General features: G+C 33.8%; 2 protein-coding genes and 1 long non-coding RNA gene across 4 annotated transcripts; 1 reads left to right on the top strand and 2 right to left on the bottom strand.

The window, feature by feature from the left end:
- Positions 1 to 208: 208 nt before the first annotated feature.
- On the bottom strand, positions 209 to 2,155 carry LOC132623089 (uncharacterized). The gene is made up of 3 exons (XR_009576099.1): positions 1,736 to 2,155; positions 1,345 to 1,394; positions 209 to 545 (listed from the first exon to the last, which is right to left on the bottom strand). It is a non-coding gene; the product is annotated as an uncharacterized LOC132623089 (long non-coding RNA).
- A 6,004-nt stretch (positions 2,156 to 8,159) lies between these two features.
- Positions 8,160 to 9,064, bottom strand: LOC132624778 (uncharacterized). Its single transcript, XM_060339504.1, has 2 exons — positions 8,921 to 9,064; positions 8,160 to 8,588 (listed from the first exon to the last, which is right to left on the bottom strand). The coding sequence occupies exons 1-2, from the start codon at positions 9,062 to 9,064 to the stop codon at positions 8,160 to 8,162; spliced, it is 573 nt and encodes a 190-aa protein (XP_060195487.1).
- Positions 9,065 to 17,508: 8,444 nt separating this feature from the next.
- On the top strand, positions 17,509 to 19,081 carry LOC132621998 (NAC domain-containing protein 83-like). 2 transcript variants are annotated; one of them, XM_060336508.1, is made up of 3 exons: positions 17,509 to 18,017; positions 18,238 to 18,539; positions 18,625 to 19,081. In XM_060336508.1, exons 1-3 carry the CDS (start codon positions 17,834 to 17,836, stop codon positions 18,913 to 18,915), a joined length of 777 nt encoding a protein of 258 aa, XP_060192491.1. In that variant the 5' UTR covers positions 17,509 to 17,833; the 3' UTR covers positions 18,916 to 19,081. The 2 variants fall into 2 exon arrangements, with proteins under 2 accessions (XP_060192491.1, XP_060192492.1); XM_060336509.1 differs by having other exon boundaries at positions 17,516 to 18,017; positions 18,241 to 18,539.
- The last annotated feature ends 1,296 nt before the right edge of the window (positions 19,082 to 20,377 follow it).

Below are 20,377 nucleotides of genomic sequence, written 5' to 3' on the forward strand. Positions count from 1 at the left end.
TGGAACATGTGGTTCACTATGAGTTGGTAGATGAATTGCTTCCAACACAGAATACTATAACAAAAATTGTGTAAAGAGATGTCACACCCTAGCAATGGTAGGGCATGACGGGCACCCGACTCTCATCAGAGTCGAGCGAACCCTTAGACATTCACTCTATTAAAACCTGTCATTTCAAAAACTTTTGAGAATATAAAATTTTTCCAAATAGAAATCATTATCTCTATAACGATTATGAAAACTTTCAATCAATAAGTACTTTAGACCAATCTAAATCATCTAAAATACATACTCTTTTAAAATCCATAAATGACTCAACTGATATCACTTTGTCGACATCTCGACAAACATACCACAGGACACTGTCTGCAGAAGCCTCTAAGAAGTGAACTGGACATTATGAGTCAGGACAGGGCCCTGACATACCCATAATCATGCATATCTATACATGACTCAACACAGCTCCAGAATGAGGTGGAACTTGTCAATCCCAGCAGACGTCAGAGCATCCTAGCTATACACTTAACCTGCCAAACAATCTGGGGCTGCAGGCATGAACGCAACGTCCCCAGGCAAAAGGACGTCAGTACGGACAATGTACTCAGTATGTAAGGTGGTAACAAATCATAATCATAATTTGATTTAGGAGAGAAGAAATCACAATCTAGCTCAATACCTGCAGCCCTCGCTGGAAGAAACATAAATGTATACACGAAGTCTCCAAAACAATCTTTAAGTAAATAATGCAATCTAACACACATTCTTTAAGTAAATAATGCAATCTAACACACATGCCGCTTCCGACATATTAACAAAATGGTCCCTTCGGACAGCCGCTTCCGGCTAGTATCACAATAGTCCCTTCGGACGGCCGCTTCCGGCAAAATAATGATGGCCCCTTCGGGCAGCCGCTTCCGGCTTAGTATAACAATCATGTCAACACAAATTTAATCCACAAATATCAATACAAGAGATGATGCTATGGAATGTAAACATAAGTCGTAAATGAAATGAAATAGTAAAACCTCGCACCCCCTTCGGAGTGGTTTTGAAATCTAAGTAGTAAAATCTCGCACCCCCTTCGAAGTGGTTTTGAAAGTCTAACTTTATATTTCCTTTAGTATAAAACTAATTTCCTCGAAATCATTAGTAAAACCATATACACAATTCAACTGGCACCTTATGGGTGTTCCCTTCGGAACAGAATAGGAGTACATATAGAATGAATAGCACGAGAATCATGAATCACATTCGGAACCTATGAATAGAGTTACCCCAAAGTTCATATCATTCATCACTTACATCTAAGACATGCCAAAAGAAAGAAGGGTTAGCCTTACATACCATTGTCGCTTCTCAAGTTAACCATAACTTAGGTCTCGGGCTTCACCAATCTACAAACAATACCAATTATGCCAATAATCAAATTAGGATACTCTTTTAAACCAATCCTTAATTACTTAGAAATCTAACGATATTCGGGTAGCATCTTCCTTAAAAACTTAATAATCCTCATGATTCCAATTTAGCCAAAATATCAATCCCAGTACTAATATCAATATCAACAAATACATGCCCAAATAGAATCAAATCCATTCTTAAATCACTTCCCAACAACCCACATGGTAATAGTAACAATTTATCCAATTTCCAATATAGTTTTCGTAATTCTCGTCCCACGATATAATTATGACCTAGATGAATTTAAATATACGTAGGAGAGGAGAATTATTACCTTATATGCCAAGAAGTAATCTTTTTCCTCCTTACTTCACTTCGAAGAAAACCCGAATTCAACAGCACGATAAGACGGAACAACGAGATTGAAGCGACGTGCAAAACCCGTAAAAAATCGAATAGCGTCGTTGCTTAAACTTCCAAACACTGAATGTACTAGTACGTTTCTGCCCATATCCTTAAATTCACGATGCAGCTATATAAATTAGCTGCTGTCCTCATCTTTCAGAAGTGAACTTTCACGATTTAAGTTGACAAGAATGAACATATATTTATGTCTCTACACTAGCAAAAATGTTGCTGCTATGGTTCTTTTATTGGAAGGGAAAACATTGGTGCTATTGACCATATTATAGCATAGTCTTGTATGAGCAGCCCATTGTGAATTTAATATGAAAAAGAATGACCAGCACATACCTTGTGCTTACAAACGTGTCAAGGAAAGTAATGGCAAAAGAATGAATATGCCTTTTATGTAAAAAGAATAAGCGGTGGTGCAATTTCCCACAAAGGACACTTGTTCAATGATAACAATATCAAGGACAAACACTAATCAAGGTTAAAAATAATTTAACACCAATATTTAATGAATACATACACGGATAAGATTTTACATAGACCATACGTCCTTTTATCTCCATGTCTTACATAATCACTAATTATCTCCCTGTCTTCCATTAATTCAATATTTATCTAATTGCACACCTAATTAATTCCTTGATCACAATTAACTTAAATAGCAATCATTTTTAATACACTTCATACATATCATTTTAGTAAATTCCATTAGAACAAGTTGATGCATGTAACGTTTTCCTCATGAAAAGGAATTACTACACCTTCATTCTACTTGAAACTTTCTCCGGCCAAAGTAATCTCCATATAACAACCTTGCAAGTGGATTATGGGACCCACTTCTTCTTATTATAATGATTAGTGCCCTACAACAATAGGTGCCACCACTATCATATGTAGAGATAAATAAATCTACACTTGCTGTCACTTGTTTCCATACGTCAGCCACATGGGTTGGTCTATCTAACTTATCCATTGATCTAAATTTAATACTTATTTTCCACTATAAATCCCCATTTAACCAATTACATACATAACTAATTTCTTGATTTCAATTCACTTAAAGATGAACCACTTTTAACACAGTTCGTATAATCATTATCATAATCATGTGATATAGCAATAGTCCATAGCCTCATTTGCCACACATAAAATATTATTTTCAATCATTGCTGTCACATTTTTTTTTTCATCTTAAATCATTTCAGGACTTTATTCTTTTTGTACACCGAGCTCTTGGTTTTCATCCTTGGATATGATCGAATTCTCCGGGCTTGAGTAAATTTACTCATGTTGGACGGTCCAATTTCCTAGTCCAAAAAAAATACGGGGTGTAACAAGAGAGGCGTCCTGGCCCTTTCAGAATATCTCCTTACATGACAAATTTTGGGTCAGCTTCGGGTAAGTATTATGACATATTTTGTTTTTCAGATTTGTATTCCACTCTGCTTGTATTTAATGTGATTTAAGATTGTATTCCACCTTGCTTGTATTCAATCAGGTAGTTCAGTTAAGTTGATAGAGATATTTGATAAAAAAAACACCCATTTGAGAATAATTGCATCACAGGGGGACATGACGCCAAGCTATTCGGTGAATTCTCAAAATGGGTTAGGGAGGGGCTGCTTGTTAGGCATGATATCAGGTAAATTAGTTGATCTATCGTACTTAATTACTGTATAGACATAGTTTCAATAATGTTTGATATATATTTTGTATGTATTTTATAGAAAGAACAAAGAGGACCACTACAAAAAGGGGAAGACAAAACTGCCAAGATTCATGGATTGTGGTATTAAGAAATTCAATGATAAAAATTGGTTCTACCTTTCATCAATGGATGGTCTGATGTGGAATGACGAGGTGCGATATACCTTCTTTTTTCACATACAGTATAATGGTTTGTGTTTTCAATATTAACTGTTTCTATTTGTTTTTATTGCAACACCTTGATGTCATGTTTTACTACTTCCGGAAAAAAGCCAAATATGATACAAATAGCACATACAAGTTTACCGCTGTAGATTGTGTTTTCAATTCCAAAATTAATGCTATTCACAAAGCCTATGCTGACTCGAATAGTGCCATAAGCGTTGGAAAACAAGAAGATGTTTTATGTGAATACGTGAAAGACCATCGGTTGCTATGCACTGTCCCGTGGCATTTGGTTGACAATGTATTCATCCCCGTCAACACTGAAGAAAAAAATCATTGGTTGCTAGTAGTCCTTTCATTCATTGACAGACGTCTATATGTATATGACTAGTACCGAGCGTCGGGTCATGATGCAACTGTTAGGTCTGAAATAGACAAACTGTTAGGTCTGAAATAGACAAACTCGTCAATCTATTACCATTGTATTTACATATAACAGACTTCTATCAGTCCAAGAGAGGAATTGATTGGAATCATTACCATCCATACAAAGACAAAGCATCGGCTGTCAGGTTCGAGGTCGTGTTTGTTGACAATTTGCCACAACAAAGGCCTGGGAGCATGTATGTCAATTTATGATTTTTTAAACTTACATATATGAAGATAATACATCATTTTAAATACACTTTTTTCTTTCTTTCTTGCGTGTAGGGATTGTGGAATATATGTTGTTGTATATGTGAAGTATTTGAGTCAGGGAGAAGGTATTCCAGCCGAAGACCTTGATGTAGAATTACTCCGTACGAGATATGGTGCTCTTTTGTGGGATTAAGCTAAGCGAAAGATGGAATCAAATGCCGAAAGCGATAATGAGGCACCTCCAAAGTCAGTTAGACCAAAGATAGATTTTGATGAAGTCGAAAAAATTATAGTTAATTAGTTTGTAGGCAGGGGCGGTCCTAAGTAGAGTCAAGAGGGTTCAACTGAACCCACTTCGTTTAAAAATTTTACCGATTACATGTGTATAATCATCATGCAAATTGATATATAAATTGAATGAACCCGCATAAACTAAAGATGAAGCGTGGATCAGCGGTTAAGAGCCCGTTTGGATTAATTGGCTTATAAGTTGCTGAAAACAACTTATAAGTTATTTTCAGCTTTTTTGAATGTTTGACTAGTCAGCTTAAAGCTATTTTGTTCTTAAAATAATCCCAAAAAAATAATTGAGCCCGTTTGGCTTAATTTATCTAAAGCAGCTTATAAGTTGTTTTCAGCTTATAAGCTATTTTTTTTAAGCACATCCAAACAGGCTCTAAGTGGGTTCAATTATGGCCTAGTTGTCCAGGATCGAGCCTGGACTATTCTTTTGTTTTGTTTTGCAAAGTTACGAAAGAAGTGTTAAAGAATGGACAAACTCTAGTCCTAGGGCAGTGAGTAGCAGATTCTCTATTGTGTTTGTGGTATTATTTTTGTCAAATTAATTCAATGTAAGAATATATTAATATTATTAGCTAGTTTTCCTTTAAAATCTATTATTTGAGAATTATATCAAAATTGTTTTAAATTGTTAGATAATGTATTTATACTTCATAAATAGTACCTCTTATTTTACTTTGTTTAAATTCTTCTTTGATTTATTAAGTATCTTTTTCCTCCTCCTTTGGTATACATAAAAAGTTATTTAGATCGTTTTTATTTATTTTAATTTTTCGTTTGTTTGTTTTGTTTTTATCTTATGGTATTTCAAAATTTTGATATAAGAGTAAAACGTAAACGTTTAAATTGCACTGGAGAAAAATTTGCAGTTCTATAAGTGGTTAAAATTTGATACATTTTTGTTTCGGGAAAATACACAAATACCCCCCCCCCCCAACGTATACTCGGATTAATTATGACGCACCCAACCTTTGCGGGCGACCTATTACCCCCCCGGCCTTATTTTTTCTGTATTTTTGTACCCTTTTTCGGTTGACGTGGCACAATCAAAATTTGATACCCAGTTGCACAGTGGAGAGTGTTGCACACTCTCCGTCACATTGGCGCCACGTCACTGCCACGTCGTCGTCTTCTTCTTCTTCTTCTTCTTCTTTTTCTTCTTCTTCATTTCAAGAAATCAATCCTATTTCCCTCCATTAGCACACACACATTCAATTTCATCATCAATCATAAAAAGATTATTTTCAAGAAATCAACCAATATTCTTCCTCCATTAACACACACACATTCAACCCATTTTCTTCCTCCATTAGCACACACACATTCAACCCATTTTCTTCCTCCATTAACACACACCATTCAACCCATTTTCTTCCTCCATTAACACACACACATTCAATTTCATCATCAATCATAAATATCTTTTCAAGAAATCAATCAACCCATTTTCTTCCTCCATTAACACACACACATTCAACTCATTTTCTTCCTCCATTAACACACACACATTGAAGGGCAACCAGTCCATTTGAAGGGCAGTTCATGCAATTTCTTCATTGTTTATGTTGAAGAAATAAACAATGAAGGGCAGTTTGTGCAATAAACATTTTTGAGCAACCAGTCCATTTGAAGGCCAATTCGTACAATTTCTTCATACCTGTTAAAAGTCCATTTGAAGGGCAGTTCGTGCGATTTCTTCATTGTTTATTTTGATGAAATAAAGCAAACCAATATTTGTGGCAGTTCGTGCAATTTCTTCATTGTTTATTTGAGAAAATAGTCAAATGCCCCCTCAACTTAATGGAGGAAGAAAATGGGTTGGTTAATTTTGTTGAAAAGATATTTATGATTGATGATGAAATTGAATGTGTGTGTGTTAATGGAGGAAGAAAATGGGTTGAATGTGCGTGTGTTAATGGAGGAAAAATATGAGTTGGTTGATTTCTTGAAAATAAGTTTTTTATGATTGATGGTGAAACTGAATGTGTGTGTGTGTGTTAATGGAGGAAAATGGGTTAATTGATTTCTTGAGAAGAAGAAGAAGAAGAAGACGACGACGTGGTAGTGACGTGGCGCCAATGTGGCGGAGAGTGTGCAACAGTCTCCACTGTGCAACTGGACATCAAATTTTGATTGTGCCACGTCAGCCGAAAAGGGTACAAAAATACAGAAACAATAAGGCCATGGGGGTAATAGGTCGCTCGCAATGGTTGGGTGCGTCATAATTAACCCAAGTATATGTTGGGGGGGGGGGGGTGTTTGTGTATTTTCCCTTTTTTTTTTCTTGTTACAAATTTGTTTTATTTCTTTATTTTTCTTTGTAATTTGGCTAATGCATGAATGTATACAATTTATAGAATTGAAAATGGTGTTATTTTGTCTAATTATTTATTAATTTTTAAATAAAACACCACCGCAAAACGATATTTTTTAGGGGAATTAGGGAAATACAAGTATCTATGTAAAATTTATATGGCTAAGAATGATGTTTGTCTAACTATTTATTTATTGTTAGAAATAAAGGACCACCTCAAAATATCATTTTCAAGGTATTATGGGAACTAAAAAAAATATGGTCACTCCAATTGTTGACTATCGCATTGGCAGTTTCAGTGTAAATATTTGAACCCACTTGATCAAAATCCTAGGTCCGCCACTATTTGTAGGTGTGTAGATCTAAATCAGATTATGATATTTTTATTATCTTATTTTTGTAAGGAGTTTTGCTGGCTAAATGGCAGTGTTAGTATGAATACACAATATAAAATTTTAATATTTTATGAATACAATTCATTGTTTTTACATGGTTGAGTTAATCATTTATGGGATGCCATCATTTACAGATTTTGTTAAGTTTGTCCATTGTTGTATACAGAGATTTTACAATACTATATTCAAAGTTAATACAGAGCTGTATTCAGAATTGTTACTGATGCAATTGGTTTCTTACTTAGGAAACATATACATATGTTCAATACACAATATACAGTTTTAATATTTTATGAATACAAAACAGTGTTTTTACATTGTTGAGTTAATCACTTATGGGATGCCATAATTTACAGATTTTGTTAACTTTGGCCATTGCTGTATCTAAAGATTTGACAATACTATTAGTTGTATTCAGAATTATTACACTAATGTATACAGAGTTAACACATAACTATATATCAGTCAGCAATGCATACAGTTTTATTGTCTATCTCTGGTTACTTGGAAATGATTTTGCCTATCTCTGGTTTTTGAAATTGATGAACTGACCATGATGCAATTGGTTTCTCACTTGGGAAACAGATGCATATGTTGAATACACAGTATACCGGTCAAGTATAGACATCCAACATAATAAAGCGGAAATATTACAAGTTATTCATATAGAATTTCTTTATTTTCAGTCATCCAAAATCAATAAAAAAGAACATAATCAGTCATCCAAAACCAACAAAAAAGAACAGAAATGTCATGACGCTTTAAAGTTGCCTTAGTCCAATACAGAAACCAGAAAACAGAACAAATTACTAAGCAAACAACAACTACTTTCTTTGAGGGTCATTCCTACAAGAGCGCCTATTGTGCCCTGCATGTCCACATATACTGCATGAGTTTGTACGTGTATTTGAAAACAATTCAGATAAAGACTTATCGCGCTTCTTTTTTGGCCTTCCAGGAGGTCTCATGTACCTCGGTGGAAAAACTACCTCATCTGAAATGTATACAGGCACATTCCACTCACTCTGATCTGGTAACGAATAAATTGGGACATCATAAGTCTTCATCACAGTTTCTGGTTTGTACAAGTTTGAGCAGTAGTTGTCGACAGTGAGAATTTTCCTCTCAAGAACAACCCAAGCATGGGGGCAGGGTTGGAACATTTTGCAACTGCAAGTTTTCTTTTCAATACAAACAATGAAACTCCTCCCTTCATCAATTATCATGCACAAGTATTCTGTTGATGGAATTACCTCAGCAACAATATAAAAACAGATTCACATCAAGTATATATTACAAACACAATACGCCATATCAATATACAGTTTTTTTGAAAAAAATATACTTTTGTATAAGAAACATAAAGATGAAATATACCCAATAAAATAAATACATAATCAGATGCACGAAAACAAACCTTCATGCGCGTATATTTATGCTCATTAATGGATAACAATACTTGAAATTGTTTCTCAAGCGTTGTGAATGTAGACGAACCATTTTGTCGGTTTGTGCAATTCCATCATCCATACATCAACCTAACTTCCTCCAGAAAATTATATATTAGTAATTCTCTAGCAGATACGAGTTCCGCATTAATGGACTCAGCAATATTTGATGTTAATGTCCATGCTCGGTTAACTGGACAATAAAGCCTAGCCCACTTTGCCCTTCCCACTGAATCCAAGTACTCCTTCACACGAATATCCTCCTTCTCAACCTTTCCCATTAGCATAACAATTTCCTTCTCCGTGTATGCTGTTACATCCCGTACTTTTGTACGTTGGATTTGTCAAAAGTTAATCAACATAAATTCAAGGACAAGATTATTTTTGAGGTTATAAGTATTTATGCTATGTTTAACAAGTGATAAGTAAGTGTCGTGAAGGGTAGATGTTAAACGAATTGGAGAAAATAAGTTTCGTCTAGGTTCGACATTTATTTGAACGAAACACAGTCCAAGAGGGACGAGGAAATTGAACCGTCAGACATGAGAAAATTTACCTGAGCACGGAGAATATTGGTCATATTCAAGTATGCAAATAAAGAGATCGGTGGTTAGGATGAAGTCCCGAAATTATTTAAGACTCGAAAGTGGAATGACAGTGATTGGAAATAATATTTTGTGTGTTCCAAAAGGTGGTACGGACTAGCTCTATATCTCATGATCATCATTATGAGTATAGGAAGTGTGTTAAAAACAAATTGGTAAATAAGCAAATTGATATCAAAAGAGTTAATTATGTGTAAAGTTTAGGGTGTCGGGAAAGAATTTCAAAAAAAAAAATAGAAAAAGACAAGAAAGGAAACTTACCTTAATTAGGTGTGCCACCTTTCCACACGTGGGCTTGATGCAAAATATTAAAGTGACTCGTATCAATATCTTTAGGTGATCTGTTGCTATTTTAAGAGGTATACAATTCATTTATATTATTTAGGGAAAGTGGACCCCACAATCCAAAGGCTTTGGAGTTAATTTGACATAGTACTTGAATTAAAGTCATTTTCTTTTGAGAGTTGAACAGAACGCAAGCAGTGGCAACAGAAGCAATGTTTTGCTCTTTATTTCATGGCATAAACAATTTATTTTATTCCATTTTTCTTTAAAAATCCCGAGCTCTCGTCGTCCTCTCTCTCTCGTGGTTGTCGTAGTTACGTGTTTCTTGAAAGTTCAGGGTAGACTACGCGGTTGTTTGCTTGTATAAGGTATGTGTTCTTCATCCTAAGGTATGATTCTACACTTAAGTTATTGTTTTGGATTGGTTTTGGGAGATTATAGTATAGAATAATGAAGGAGATTATAGTGTAGTGTTGGAATGAAATTGTGTATATAGAATGTATATTATGGGATTATGAGAAGATGTATGGTACTATTTTCTTATGGATTGGATATTGATAATGTTGTTGGTATTGTTGTGGCGATTTGGGATTGATTCGAGATTTGGTTGGAGCAGGTTATATAGAGGAGATGTTGTCCGATTTTTTGTTAAGCCCTTAGTTAATCAAAATTGGATTATGAAAGTATGGTTGAGGGTTTATTCTTATATGTGTTGAGATTGTAGATTCATAAAGTTCGGGAAGCCGACGTTATGTTTGAAATGTGACAAGGCATGTAAGGGAAACCTTTCTTCCTTTGGCATGATTCTTGTTATTATTCATTCTATATGTACTCCATATGATTCTATTCTTAGACGAGTAAGGTCTAAATGTTTGTTGTGATGGCTTATTGATATTATACTCCAGTCTGTTCCGAAGGGAACACCCATAAGGTTCCAAGTTGAGTTGTGTGTATGGTTTTACTAATGATTTCGAGGAAATGAGTTTTATACTAAAGGAAACATAAAGTTTGATTTTCAAAACCACTCCGAAGGGGGTGCGAGATTTTACTACTTCATTTCATTTACGATTTATGTTTACATTCCATAGTATCATCCCTTTGTATTGATATGATCAAATATTCTTTGGGTAGGGCAATAAGATAAATTGAGTAGAATATAAGTAGTAAGAATTTCAGAACAATTCTACCCTTAAACCTGGAAGTATATCCTCCTAAGTCTAGTGAGATACAATTTTGATAACTTCTTATAAAAGACTAAGGCTAATAACTAGATTGTGATGACTTAATTAGTCACTTATGATATGAATTGAAATTGATATTTGTGGATTGAGTTTGTGTTGATATGATGGTGATATTAAGCCTGAAGCGTCTATCCGAAGGGGCCATCATTATTATGCCGGAAGCGGCCGTCCGAAGGGACTATTGTGATACTAGCCGGAAGCGGCTGTCCGAAGAGATCATTATGTTAACATTTCGGAAGCAGCATGTGTGTGTGGATTGCATTATTTACTTAAAGATTGTTTTGAGAGTTCGTGTGCACATTTATATTTCTTCCAGCGAAGGCTGCAGGTATTGAGTTAGATTGTGATTTATTCTCTCCTAAGTCAAATTATGATTGTGATTTGTTACCACCTTATATACTCAGTACATTGTCCGTACTGACGTCCTTTTGCCTAGGGACGCTGCGTTCATGCCCGCAGCCCAGATTGTTGGCAGGTTAAGTGTATAGCTAGGATACTTAGACGTCAGCTAGGATTGGCAAGTTCCACCTCATTCTGGTGCTATGCTGAGTAATGTATAGATATGTATGATTATGGGTATGTCAGGGCCCTGTCCTGACTCATAATGTTTAGTTTACTTCTTAGAGACTTCTGCAGACAGTGTCCTGTAGTATGTTTGTCGAGATGTCGACAAAGTGATGTCAGTTGAGTCATTTGTGGATTTTAAAAGAGTATGTATTTTAGATGATTTCAATTGGTTTAAAGTACTTATTTGATTGAAAGTTTTCAAAATCGTTATAAAGATAATGATTCCTATTTGGAAAAGTTTTATGTTTTTGAAATGACAGGTTTTGATAGAGCGAATGTCTAAGTGTTCGCTCGACTCTGATGAGAGTCGGGTGCGCGTCATGCCCTACCACTGTTAGGGTGTGACATATGCTTTTGCCATTTTATAGTACACACCACTCAACACTTCATGACTCTTCGTATAGTTATTATATACATTCTTCCAAAGATGCCATATGCATGCTAAATGCGGAACAGTAGGATAAATTCTAGCAACGGCCTTGACGATGCTTTCTTGTCTATCAGATACAATACACATGTTATCCCTTACCCCATACGCTTCTTTGAACCGTTGAAAGAACCATGACCAAGACTTATCGTTCTCAGAATCGATCACGCCATATGCGAGAGGCAGTATATTACCTACAAATTCAATTGAGAAAAGCAAAAAGTTACTGATTTTTACTCAATTGTATGCATTGTATACAAAAAAACAGTACATTTGTATATGAAACACTTGCACCATCCAAAGTGCTTGCTGAAACAATGTGCATTCTTATATGAGAACCTCGGTACGTTTTATCCAAAATGTATATGTATCCAGGTAACTTCTCGTAAGAATTTGCTGGGTCTCCCCTCAACTCCGTCATAGCCTTTTCTTTAGCACAATAAGCCTTCATGTAATTCACATCCACACCAATTTCATTTTTCACATCATCTATTATATCCTCTGGCGTATACTTCCTCTTATGATTTGTTAATTTTGGTTTAATAATGCCTGCTATAAAATCACTACTTGCTTGATTACAAGAATACACCTTATCCTTCAATGGACATGTATGTTTGTCCACAAACTCTCTGACGTTGAACACTGCAGATTTGTTAATGCTCGAAGCTTTCAATATCCACTCACATTGTTCTGATAGACATACAATGGTGTAGCTGTGAATCTGCAATTGTATACTTATACATTCAGTTGCCAACACATATCAAATCATTATGCAAAAATTGAATACAATTCATATACCGATCTAAATTAGACAGTCAGATATATGTAAGAAATATCAACTAGTTAAATACACATCACTTAATGAAAAAAGATACAATTTTATTGCTATACACAAATAAATCACAGAATGTTATTAACATGCTTACCTTATAGAATTTGACCTCTATGTACGGAACTGAAACCTATTGTCAATTGCATATTTCTTCATCAGAGCCTTAAAAGTATCCTTGTCATTGTATACCTGATTTACCATGATCCTTTGTAATTATGATTTGAAATGATCAAATCATTATACACAGCTATTTGCTGACTAGAAGTTGATGCTGGCAGTTCTATCGAATCATTTGTATTCATAACTTGTATTTGACGATTGTATTCTAATTGCGGTAGATCACCTTCAATAACACTTTCACCAGACACACTGTATTCACTCACCTTATTAGTTGTGGTGATACACAAAGGATACATCCCAAACTGCCTACTATCTTTCTTCAATTCAACATACACCATGACACTCATGTCATTGTGTATTTCACGAGGCATAGAATCACTTTCGATCATGTATTTACTATTAGTTGTTTTGTTACTCGTATCTATTCTCACCTGTTTCGCTATTACATCAACCTCCTCATACGAGGCATAATCTTTGAAAACTATTGCATCGATTGTGTAATTCACAAAACGATTCTCATCGTTCCAAATCCCGAAATGTCGAATTACTGCCGGTATGTTAGACATTTTGTTTGAATTTAGGACTGTTAATGATTAGCAACAAATTCAATGTACAACTACTCGTTTGATTATGAACATCAGCTGAACTATTATTTACCTTCAAAATGCAGAATCAATCCAACAATTTCTCTATACAACAACTCTAATGAATCCCGTAAAAACTCATACGAACAACAACAAATTCAAATAAGACAATCGAAATTGAAATCGCAATTGATTTTTGAGATTGTATTCTGAACGTATTCTGTATATTTGAATTGAATTTACTGTTAGGAGGATAAGCTCTGTTTTCTCCGTTTTTGTATATGAAATTTTGATTTTGAATTTGAGATAATTGGAATAGAAAAGAACCGTGTGAAATTTGGAAGCCAGGTCATTGAGAGTGATTCTAGGAAGATTTTATTTAGTTTGCCATGTTTAGGAGATTTCATCCCACGATTTCAGCAAAATTTAATGATTGTATTCATGAATACAGCGACGCACCATAATGAATACAATAAAAAACAAACGCTTAGTTTAGCTATATGTTTTTACTACGGGATGTAATAGGTGAATTGTAGCTATGCAGCAAAAATAACTCTTAAAAAGTAGTCATTTATGAAATTTTTCCAATGGTATTCTTAGTCAAGTCCTTGTTTGGACAAGTTGCATGTGTTCCACTTTTGTCAGCTGAGAGTATGAGATTGACACCTTAATGTAGGTGTTTTGAGTACGTATAATCAAGACAAGACAGATTTCATGTTTTTTTTTTTTTTTAAATTTCATGTTTGCAAAGAGAAAATACTCTAAGGAAAACCGGTCTTTGAAACAATGTGGACCTCAAAAATTTAAAAAAAGGGAAACATCACCCACCTTATTGACAAATGGAGAAAGCTTTTAGAAATGGTGAAAGAGGAAGAATCAATTTAGAAGAGGTAAAAAGGCTGTAAAATGTCAGAGTACCTGAAATTAATAGTCCCTGTGCATGATATTCATATTTTAAATTGACATATCTAACTTTCTCGAGAAACAAGTGTGAGTAGGACTATAACGTAATATAAAATAACGGATGTCGATTATTCCAAAGTAGAGGAAGCCGTTTGTGACATCTCTAAAGTATAGAGGAAAAGGCTATCCCTCATCACATGATAGAAATATTCACTCGCAAAGCAACTTAAACCGATGTATAGGTGACGTCCCAGTGCAATTTATACTTCCGGCCATACTATTGGAGGAATGGTGTAACTTCTAACAGATGCATGATATATCAAATTATTTGTTTTTATTAAGAAATAATTTACTCGTATTGTGTATAAATAAGATTGTAAATATATAACTAGGTGGACACCTCATAATTAAGCCAAAGGGCAAAGATGTAAATATACCCCTCAACTTTACGATTTAGAGCAGATATACCCCTCGTTAAAAAAGTGGTATATACATATTCTTGCCGTTACAAAATGGTGCAAATATATCCCTGCCTTTACACAAATAGTGCCAATATACCCTTTTCACTAACGGGATTTTAAAAAAAAATCATTTAGCTTATTTTTTAATTTAAAAAAAAGTCTACCCATTTTTTTAGTAGACATATTTTTCTAACGCCACATGGTAATTTTATTTTTCTGGTGGGTCGAGTCTGGTTCGTTTAAAAAAATATTTCTACGGCTTATAAGTCTACCGATTTTTTTAAAAGAACCAGACCCGACCCACCATGGAAAAACATTATCATGTGGCTTTAGAAAATATGTCTACTCAAAAAAAATGGGTAGACTATTTTTAAAGCCATGTGGTATTTTTTTAATTTAAAAATAAATTAAATGATTTTAAAAAAAAAATCGTCAGCAAAAAAAATATATTTGTACCATTTTATAACGACAGAGGTATATTTACACTACTTTTAAAATAAAAAATGTATCTATTCTAAATCGCAAAGTTTAGGGGAGCAGGTGCACCTTTTCTCTGAGCCAAATAATAACCTTTTGTGGATTCATTGTGCAATGCAGCAATGATTCCTTAAAAGATTTAACAAAATCAAATAGTCAACAAAATAAGGCTTTAGGATTTATTGGGCTGTAGCCTTAAGCAGTTGGGCAGCCTTTACAGCAAAGGTATGTTAAAGAAAGGATTTGTAATTGGAAAGTACTAGTACATTTTTGTGTGGATTCTCTTTCAAAGGCACTGGTCTTTAATTTTTGACCCCGGTCTTTAATTTTTGGCCTTTACCTAATAGATTAAGTTTTTGAGGTTTTGGATTCGAACTCTAGCTTAGTAAAAAAAAATAAAAGAATTTCGTAAGTCAGAGATTTATACCAAAATTAGGCTTATTCGACCAAAAGTTAGGTCTTAAGATAGAGGTAAACTTTTACTCAAAATTAGGCCTTAAGACCTAACTTTTGCCCAAAATTAGATCTATTCGGGCAAAAGTTAGGCCTTAAGGCAGAGATTTGTAAAATTCCAACTAAATAAAAAAAAATTGCCTAAAGGCAAAATTCTGTCTTGCTATTCCAAACTCTATCTTGCTATTTTTTTTTTAATTTTTAACTGACCCAAAACCAAATTTTTTTAATGAATGACAAAAATTAAAGACCAATGCCTTTTAAGTTTTAAGGGCAATCAGTGCAAATGACCCGTACTAGTACTCATGTTGATAATTAAAGGGAAAATAACCTAACAATACCTATTTAAGACTCTATATTACAAAACATAAGAATACTTTTTCTTATTTACAAAACATATCAATAAAATTACAAAGTATACCAGATTTAGGCTTAATGGGATATCCACGATTTTAGGTTTTTTTTAAGGAAGAAAATCTGATTTTAAATGTGGACTTAATTCTACGATAGTTACCATTCAACTTCTTCTTCTTTTTAAAAATATTTCTCTCTCTCTCTCCCCCTATGATAGACACCATTTTCATACCTAAAATCCATCTTCTCTCCTAGTATATTTTCAAACCAATATTACAAAGTATTTTTTATTACTAACTTGTGTATTAATTGTATATAAAAATTGATTTGCATCGTCTTGAGATATATATGATCATTGTGTGTTTTGAAAATCTGTATAAATTATATAAACTGTAGTTTTAAAAAATATTGAAAACATATATACTTTCTCATAGTCTATACATACTTTGATAAGATTTTATACAATTTATATGTACTTTATCATAATCACAATATACATACAACTTTTATATATATTTCATACGTAGAAATTATAACGAATTTATACATATTGCATACAACAATTAATATATATTTATTTTCTAATGTGTGAACTTTGTATGGAATCTGGTTTGTATCAATTATAAGTTTATTATACATATTTTTCTCAAAATTTATACATACTTTGATTAGATTTTATACAATTTATATGTACTTTGTAATAATCAAAATACACATACAATTTTTATACATATTTCATATATAAAAATTATAAGAATCTATACAGTTATTCATATTGCATACGAAAATTATACATATATGTTTTGTGGTGTATGAACTTTTTACATAAAAAGTTACCGATTATAATGGACTTTTTTGAGTAAAAGTTGGAGAAAATTAGGTAACAATATCTCTTAATTTTGAATGGTGAGAGAAAAGTGGATGAAATAAGGAAGCAAAAGTTGGAGAAAATCGGAGAACTATATCTCTAAATTTTGAATGGAGAGAGAAATGTGGATAAAATAAGTAAAACAATTTCCTTACCTTATTTAATGTGTTTTATTTGATTCTTTTTAATTTACCTAATTCGTATAGATTTTGTAACAAGTGGAGAGAGAAATATAGATAAAATAAGTAAAATAATTTCCTTACCTTATTTAATGTGTTTTATTTGGTTCTTTTTAATTTACCTAATTCGTATAGATTTTGTAACAAGTCTATTGATATATTTTGTTAACTGAAAAATATCGTCATATTCTGTAAATATACCCTCTTATCATGTACATATATGTTTTTTGCTATTAATTAAATGGCCCCATCAAATGGAAGCTCCATTAAAAACAATACTATTTAATTAATTCATAATATAATCAAACTGTGATGGTACTGGGACTAGACAGTAGTCAGTACCTATGTCTTCTTTATTTTTTATTTATTGAGATGAGGGGCATCTGAGAAGAGCACATGGCACAATACGTTGGGGCGATGGCCGGTGCTTCTTGAATATTGACCAAGCACATCTTTTGGGGCTTGGGTTGTTGTTATATACTACACGTTTCCCACTGTCTACTTATTTACCAGTAGTCAATCTTGGAGATGATGGTTATGGTCATGGTCATGGAAACCGTGTTGATACAACTTTCAACTTTGTTTCTTTTCTATTCCCTAAGACATATATAAGACCTTTGCTATTTTTCTTGCTGGAGGATGCGGTCGTTGGCTTGAAAGGAAAAATTTCAAACTCCAGTAAGCAGTCCGAAATATGCAGGAGGCAAAATCTGGGAAAGTTGGGAGCTTAAATCTGCCCATTGGATTTAGGTTTCATCCCACTGATGAAGAGCTCTTGGTTCACTACTTGACCAGAAAAATATTTTCCATGCCTTTGCCTGCCTTAATCATCCCTGAAGTACTGGATGTTTTCGACTCTTTTCCTTATGACTTGCCTGGTAAAGTTGCGCTGCTATTCTATTATTTTTTCTTGAACAAGACTGGTCTTTTGTTTCACTTTGAGATAGTGCAGTCTTTTTTTCATCTTTTGTTGTATGTCTGTGTAGCCTTTTTATTTTTAATCCAATGTTAATGTTGTACTACAATAGATGTCATTTTCTGTTTCTTTAGATGGTGCGTAAATATGCAGCAAACATTTATTAGTGAATGACATTATAGCAGGGGACTTAAGGGAGAAGAGGTATTTTTTCAGCAAAACAAATGGAGATATAAACAGCAAGGGGTGCAGCAGATTGATCGCTGGCAGGGATTGTTCTGGTTACTGGAAGGCCGTTGGCCAAGACCAGCTAATTGTTGTGCCAATTTCGGGTACTGGAACTGGAATAAGCAGCCAACAACAACAGCTAGTTATTGGGACGTTAAAAACCCTTCGATTTTACCAAGCAAAGCATTCTGGATTTTTAAGAACTCGTTGGTGTATGCACCAGTATTCCCTTGTTAACCTTTCCCCATCTGATCAGGTATGAACACTAGCCACTGCCATTTCCTCTCGTCCTATTAAGTTCACATTTTTAATATAAAAACACAACTTTGTTCGTGCTGCAGAATGTTAACATGACTCAAGTAGGAGATTGGAGCATCTTTCGCATATACCAGAAGAAATTACTAATATCCAAGAACGGAAGGGCTAAGGCTAATGTTGTTGTTGAGCAATGTAACAAAACTAGTACGCGAAAGAGGCCTATTAATGCAGTGTTGCAGGACAAGGAGGAGTTCCAATTAGGCATTCCTCCACCCTCTTCTACTTCCTCTACAAAATCAGCAGTAACTGATATCTCTTCTAATCAATCACTGGAATTAGATCAAGAAGTAACCAGTTGCCACTTCAGATTTTGATTTTTTTATTTTTTTGTGAGCATCCACAAAAGCTTGCTTTAGTTGTTTTTTTCGAATAACAACAAAAGGAAAATTGGCAGGACTCTGTGTTGTCTTATATCTATTTGGTTTTCGTTTGTTTCTTGTATGGTTGAACAATATACGTCCAATCCGATTTATTTTCTTAGTTCTTAATTTCGCGGTGGTCGGAGTGAAAGACTAAGTGGTCGTTTGGTGCATGGCCAAAATTATCTCGGGATTATAATTTCGGGATTAATTTATTTCATATCTTAGGACTATTTTATACCATCAGGATAAGTGGTATAAGAACTAAGAAGGTATATCTCAGCTTATATCATGGAATGCATTTTATACTTTATTTGGTACAAAATATAAATACCTTCTACCAAATATGATATAAAAAATTAGTGTTGGGATATCCCAGTTTATACACCAAACGACCCCTAAAAGCTTAAAAGATGACCTGAAGAAAGATGTGTAATAGGAGGAACACAGAGAGAAGGAACAAGCAACACTTTAGCTCGCAGTAGCATAATTGGACCAAGAATATAATGATAGTGGATTTTAAACAATAACCGTGCTCGATGGCATCTTTCCACTGCCATAAGAAAGCAACAATTCAATCTCTTCCATCATGTATCCAATATTTCTGCCTTTTTTCTATCAAACTTATAGCAACTTTTAGCTTTAATTTAGATTAATGTAAAGATTAAAAGGGATTAAGGTAAACGTAGTCTTGACCTAAAAGGTGGAGAGATATAGATCACAAAAATAGTGCAGGTAATAGGCATAGCTACAATGTTCGGGAGCCGCTGCGCACGCACAATAATAGTCTTCAATTTCACCAATTCCAATTATGTACAAGTATTATGTTTAAAATCTCAAGATTCCCAATGTCCAATCTTCGATTCGTGATTAGTACTAGTTGCTTAATATATGAATATTTTAAAGCCAAATAATTACGAATGTGCCAGACACGGACTGGAAAGTCAAATTCGATACAGAGACAGTAACATTGTTCTCGACTCTCCAGAAGACAGAGTGGTAGACAAAAGAGTCTCTCTGACTAGTGTGCACTAAATTTTTTTAAATTAATAAAAGTTGAAAACAGACCAGATCGATTTTTTAGATCAGAAAACTTTTGCCTCATTGGTTGTGGAAACTGGCATTTATTACAAGTACTGGATGGCTTAGCAAGGCCAAACATTTCGGATTATAGTGTATCTATGTATACGTAATTGTATTTAAATATATATATATATATATATATATATATATATACTATGTTAAAATACGATTAATATAACATTGTAATTTGTGCTCCGTATCTAAAACTTTATTTTATTCGTGTTTGCTATGAAAATTTCCTCTCTTTGAGATAAAATAATAGCAATATTTAAGCATCAGTTGATATTTTCAATTTTAATTCGATTAATTTAAAAGTGTAAAATACTTATTATTT

The sequence above is a fragment of the Lycium barbarum genome, chromosome 12, assembly GCF_019175385.1.
Source record: "Lycium barbarum isolate Lr01 chromosome 12, ASM1917538v2, whole genome shotgun sequence".
NCBI classification, from domain to species: Eukaryota; Viridiplantae; Streptophyta; class Magnoliopsida; order Solanales; family Solanaceae; genus Lycium; species Lycium barbarum.

What these genes read in the sequence shown, in the direction of transcription:
- LOC132621998 (XM_060336508.1), top strand. Translation starts at nt 17,834, where the DNA reads ATGCAGGAGGCAAAATCTGGGAAAGTTGGGAGCTTAAATCTGCCCATT. An exon ending in TTTTCCTTATGACTTGCCTG is followed by an intron (nt 18,018 to 18,237) that starts GTAAAGTTGCGC and finishes ATGACATTATAG; the next exon opens with CAGGGGACTTAAGGGAGAAG. An exon ending in ACCTTTCCCCATCTGATCAG is followed by an intron (nt 18,540 to 18,624) that starts GTATGAACACTA and finishes TTCGTGCTGCAG; the next exon opens with AATGTTAACATGACTCAAGT.
- LOC132624778 (XM_060339504.1), bottom strand. Translation starts at nt 9,064, where the DNA reads ATGGGAAAGGTTGAGAAGGAGGATATTCGTGTGAAGGAGTACTTGGAT. An exon ending in AGTCCATTAATGCGGAACTC is followed by an intron (nt 8,589 to 8,920) that starts GTATCTGCTAGA and finishes ATTGTTGCTGAG; the next exon opens with GTAATTCCATCAACAGAATA.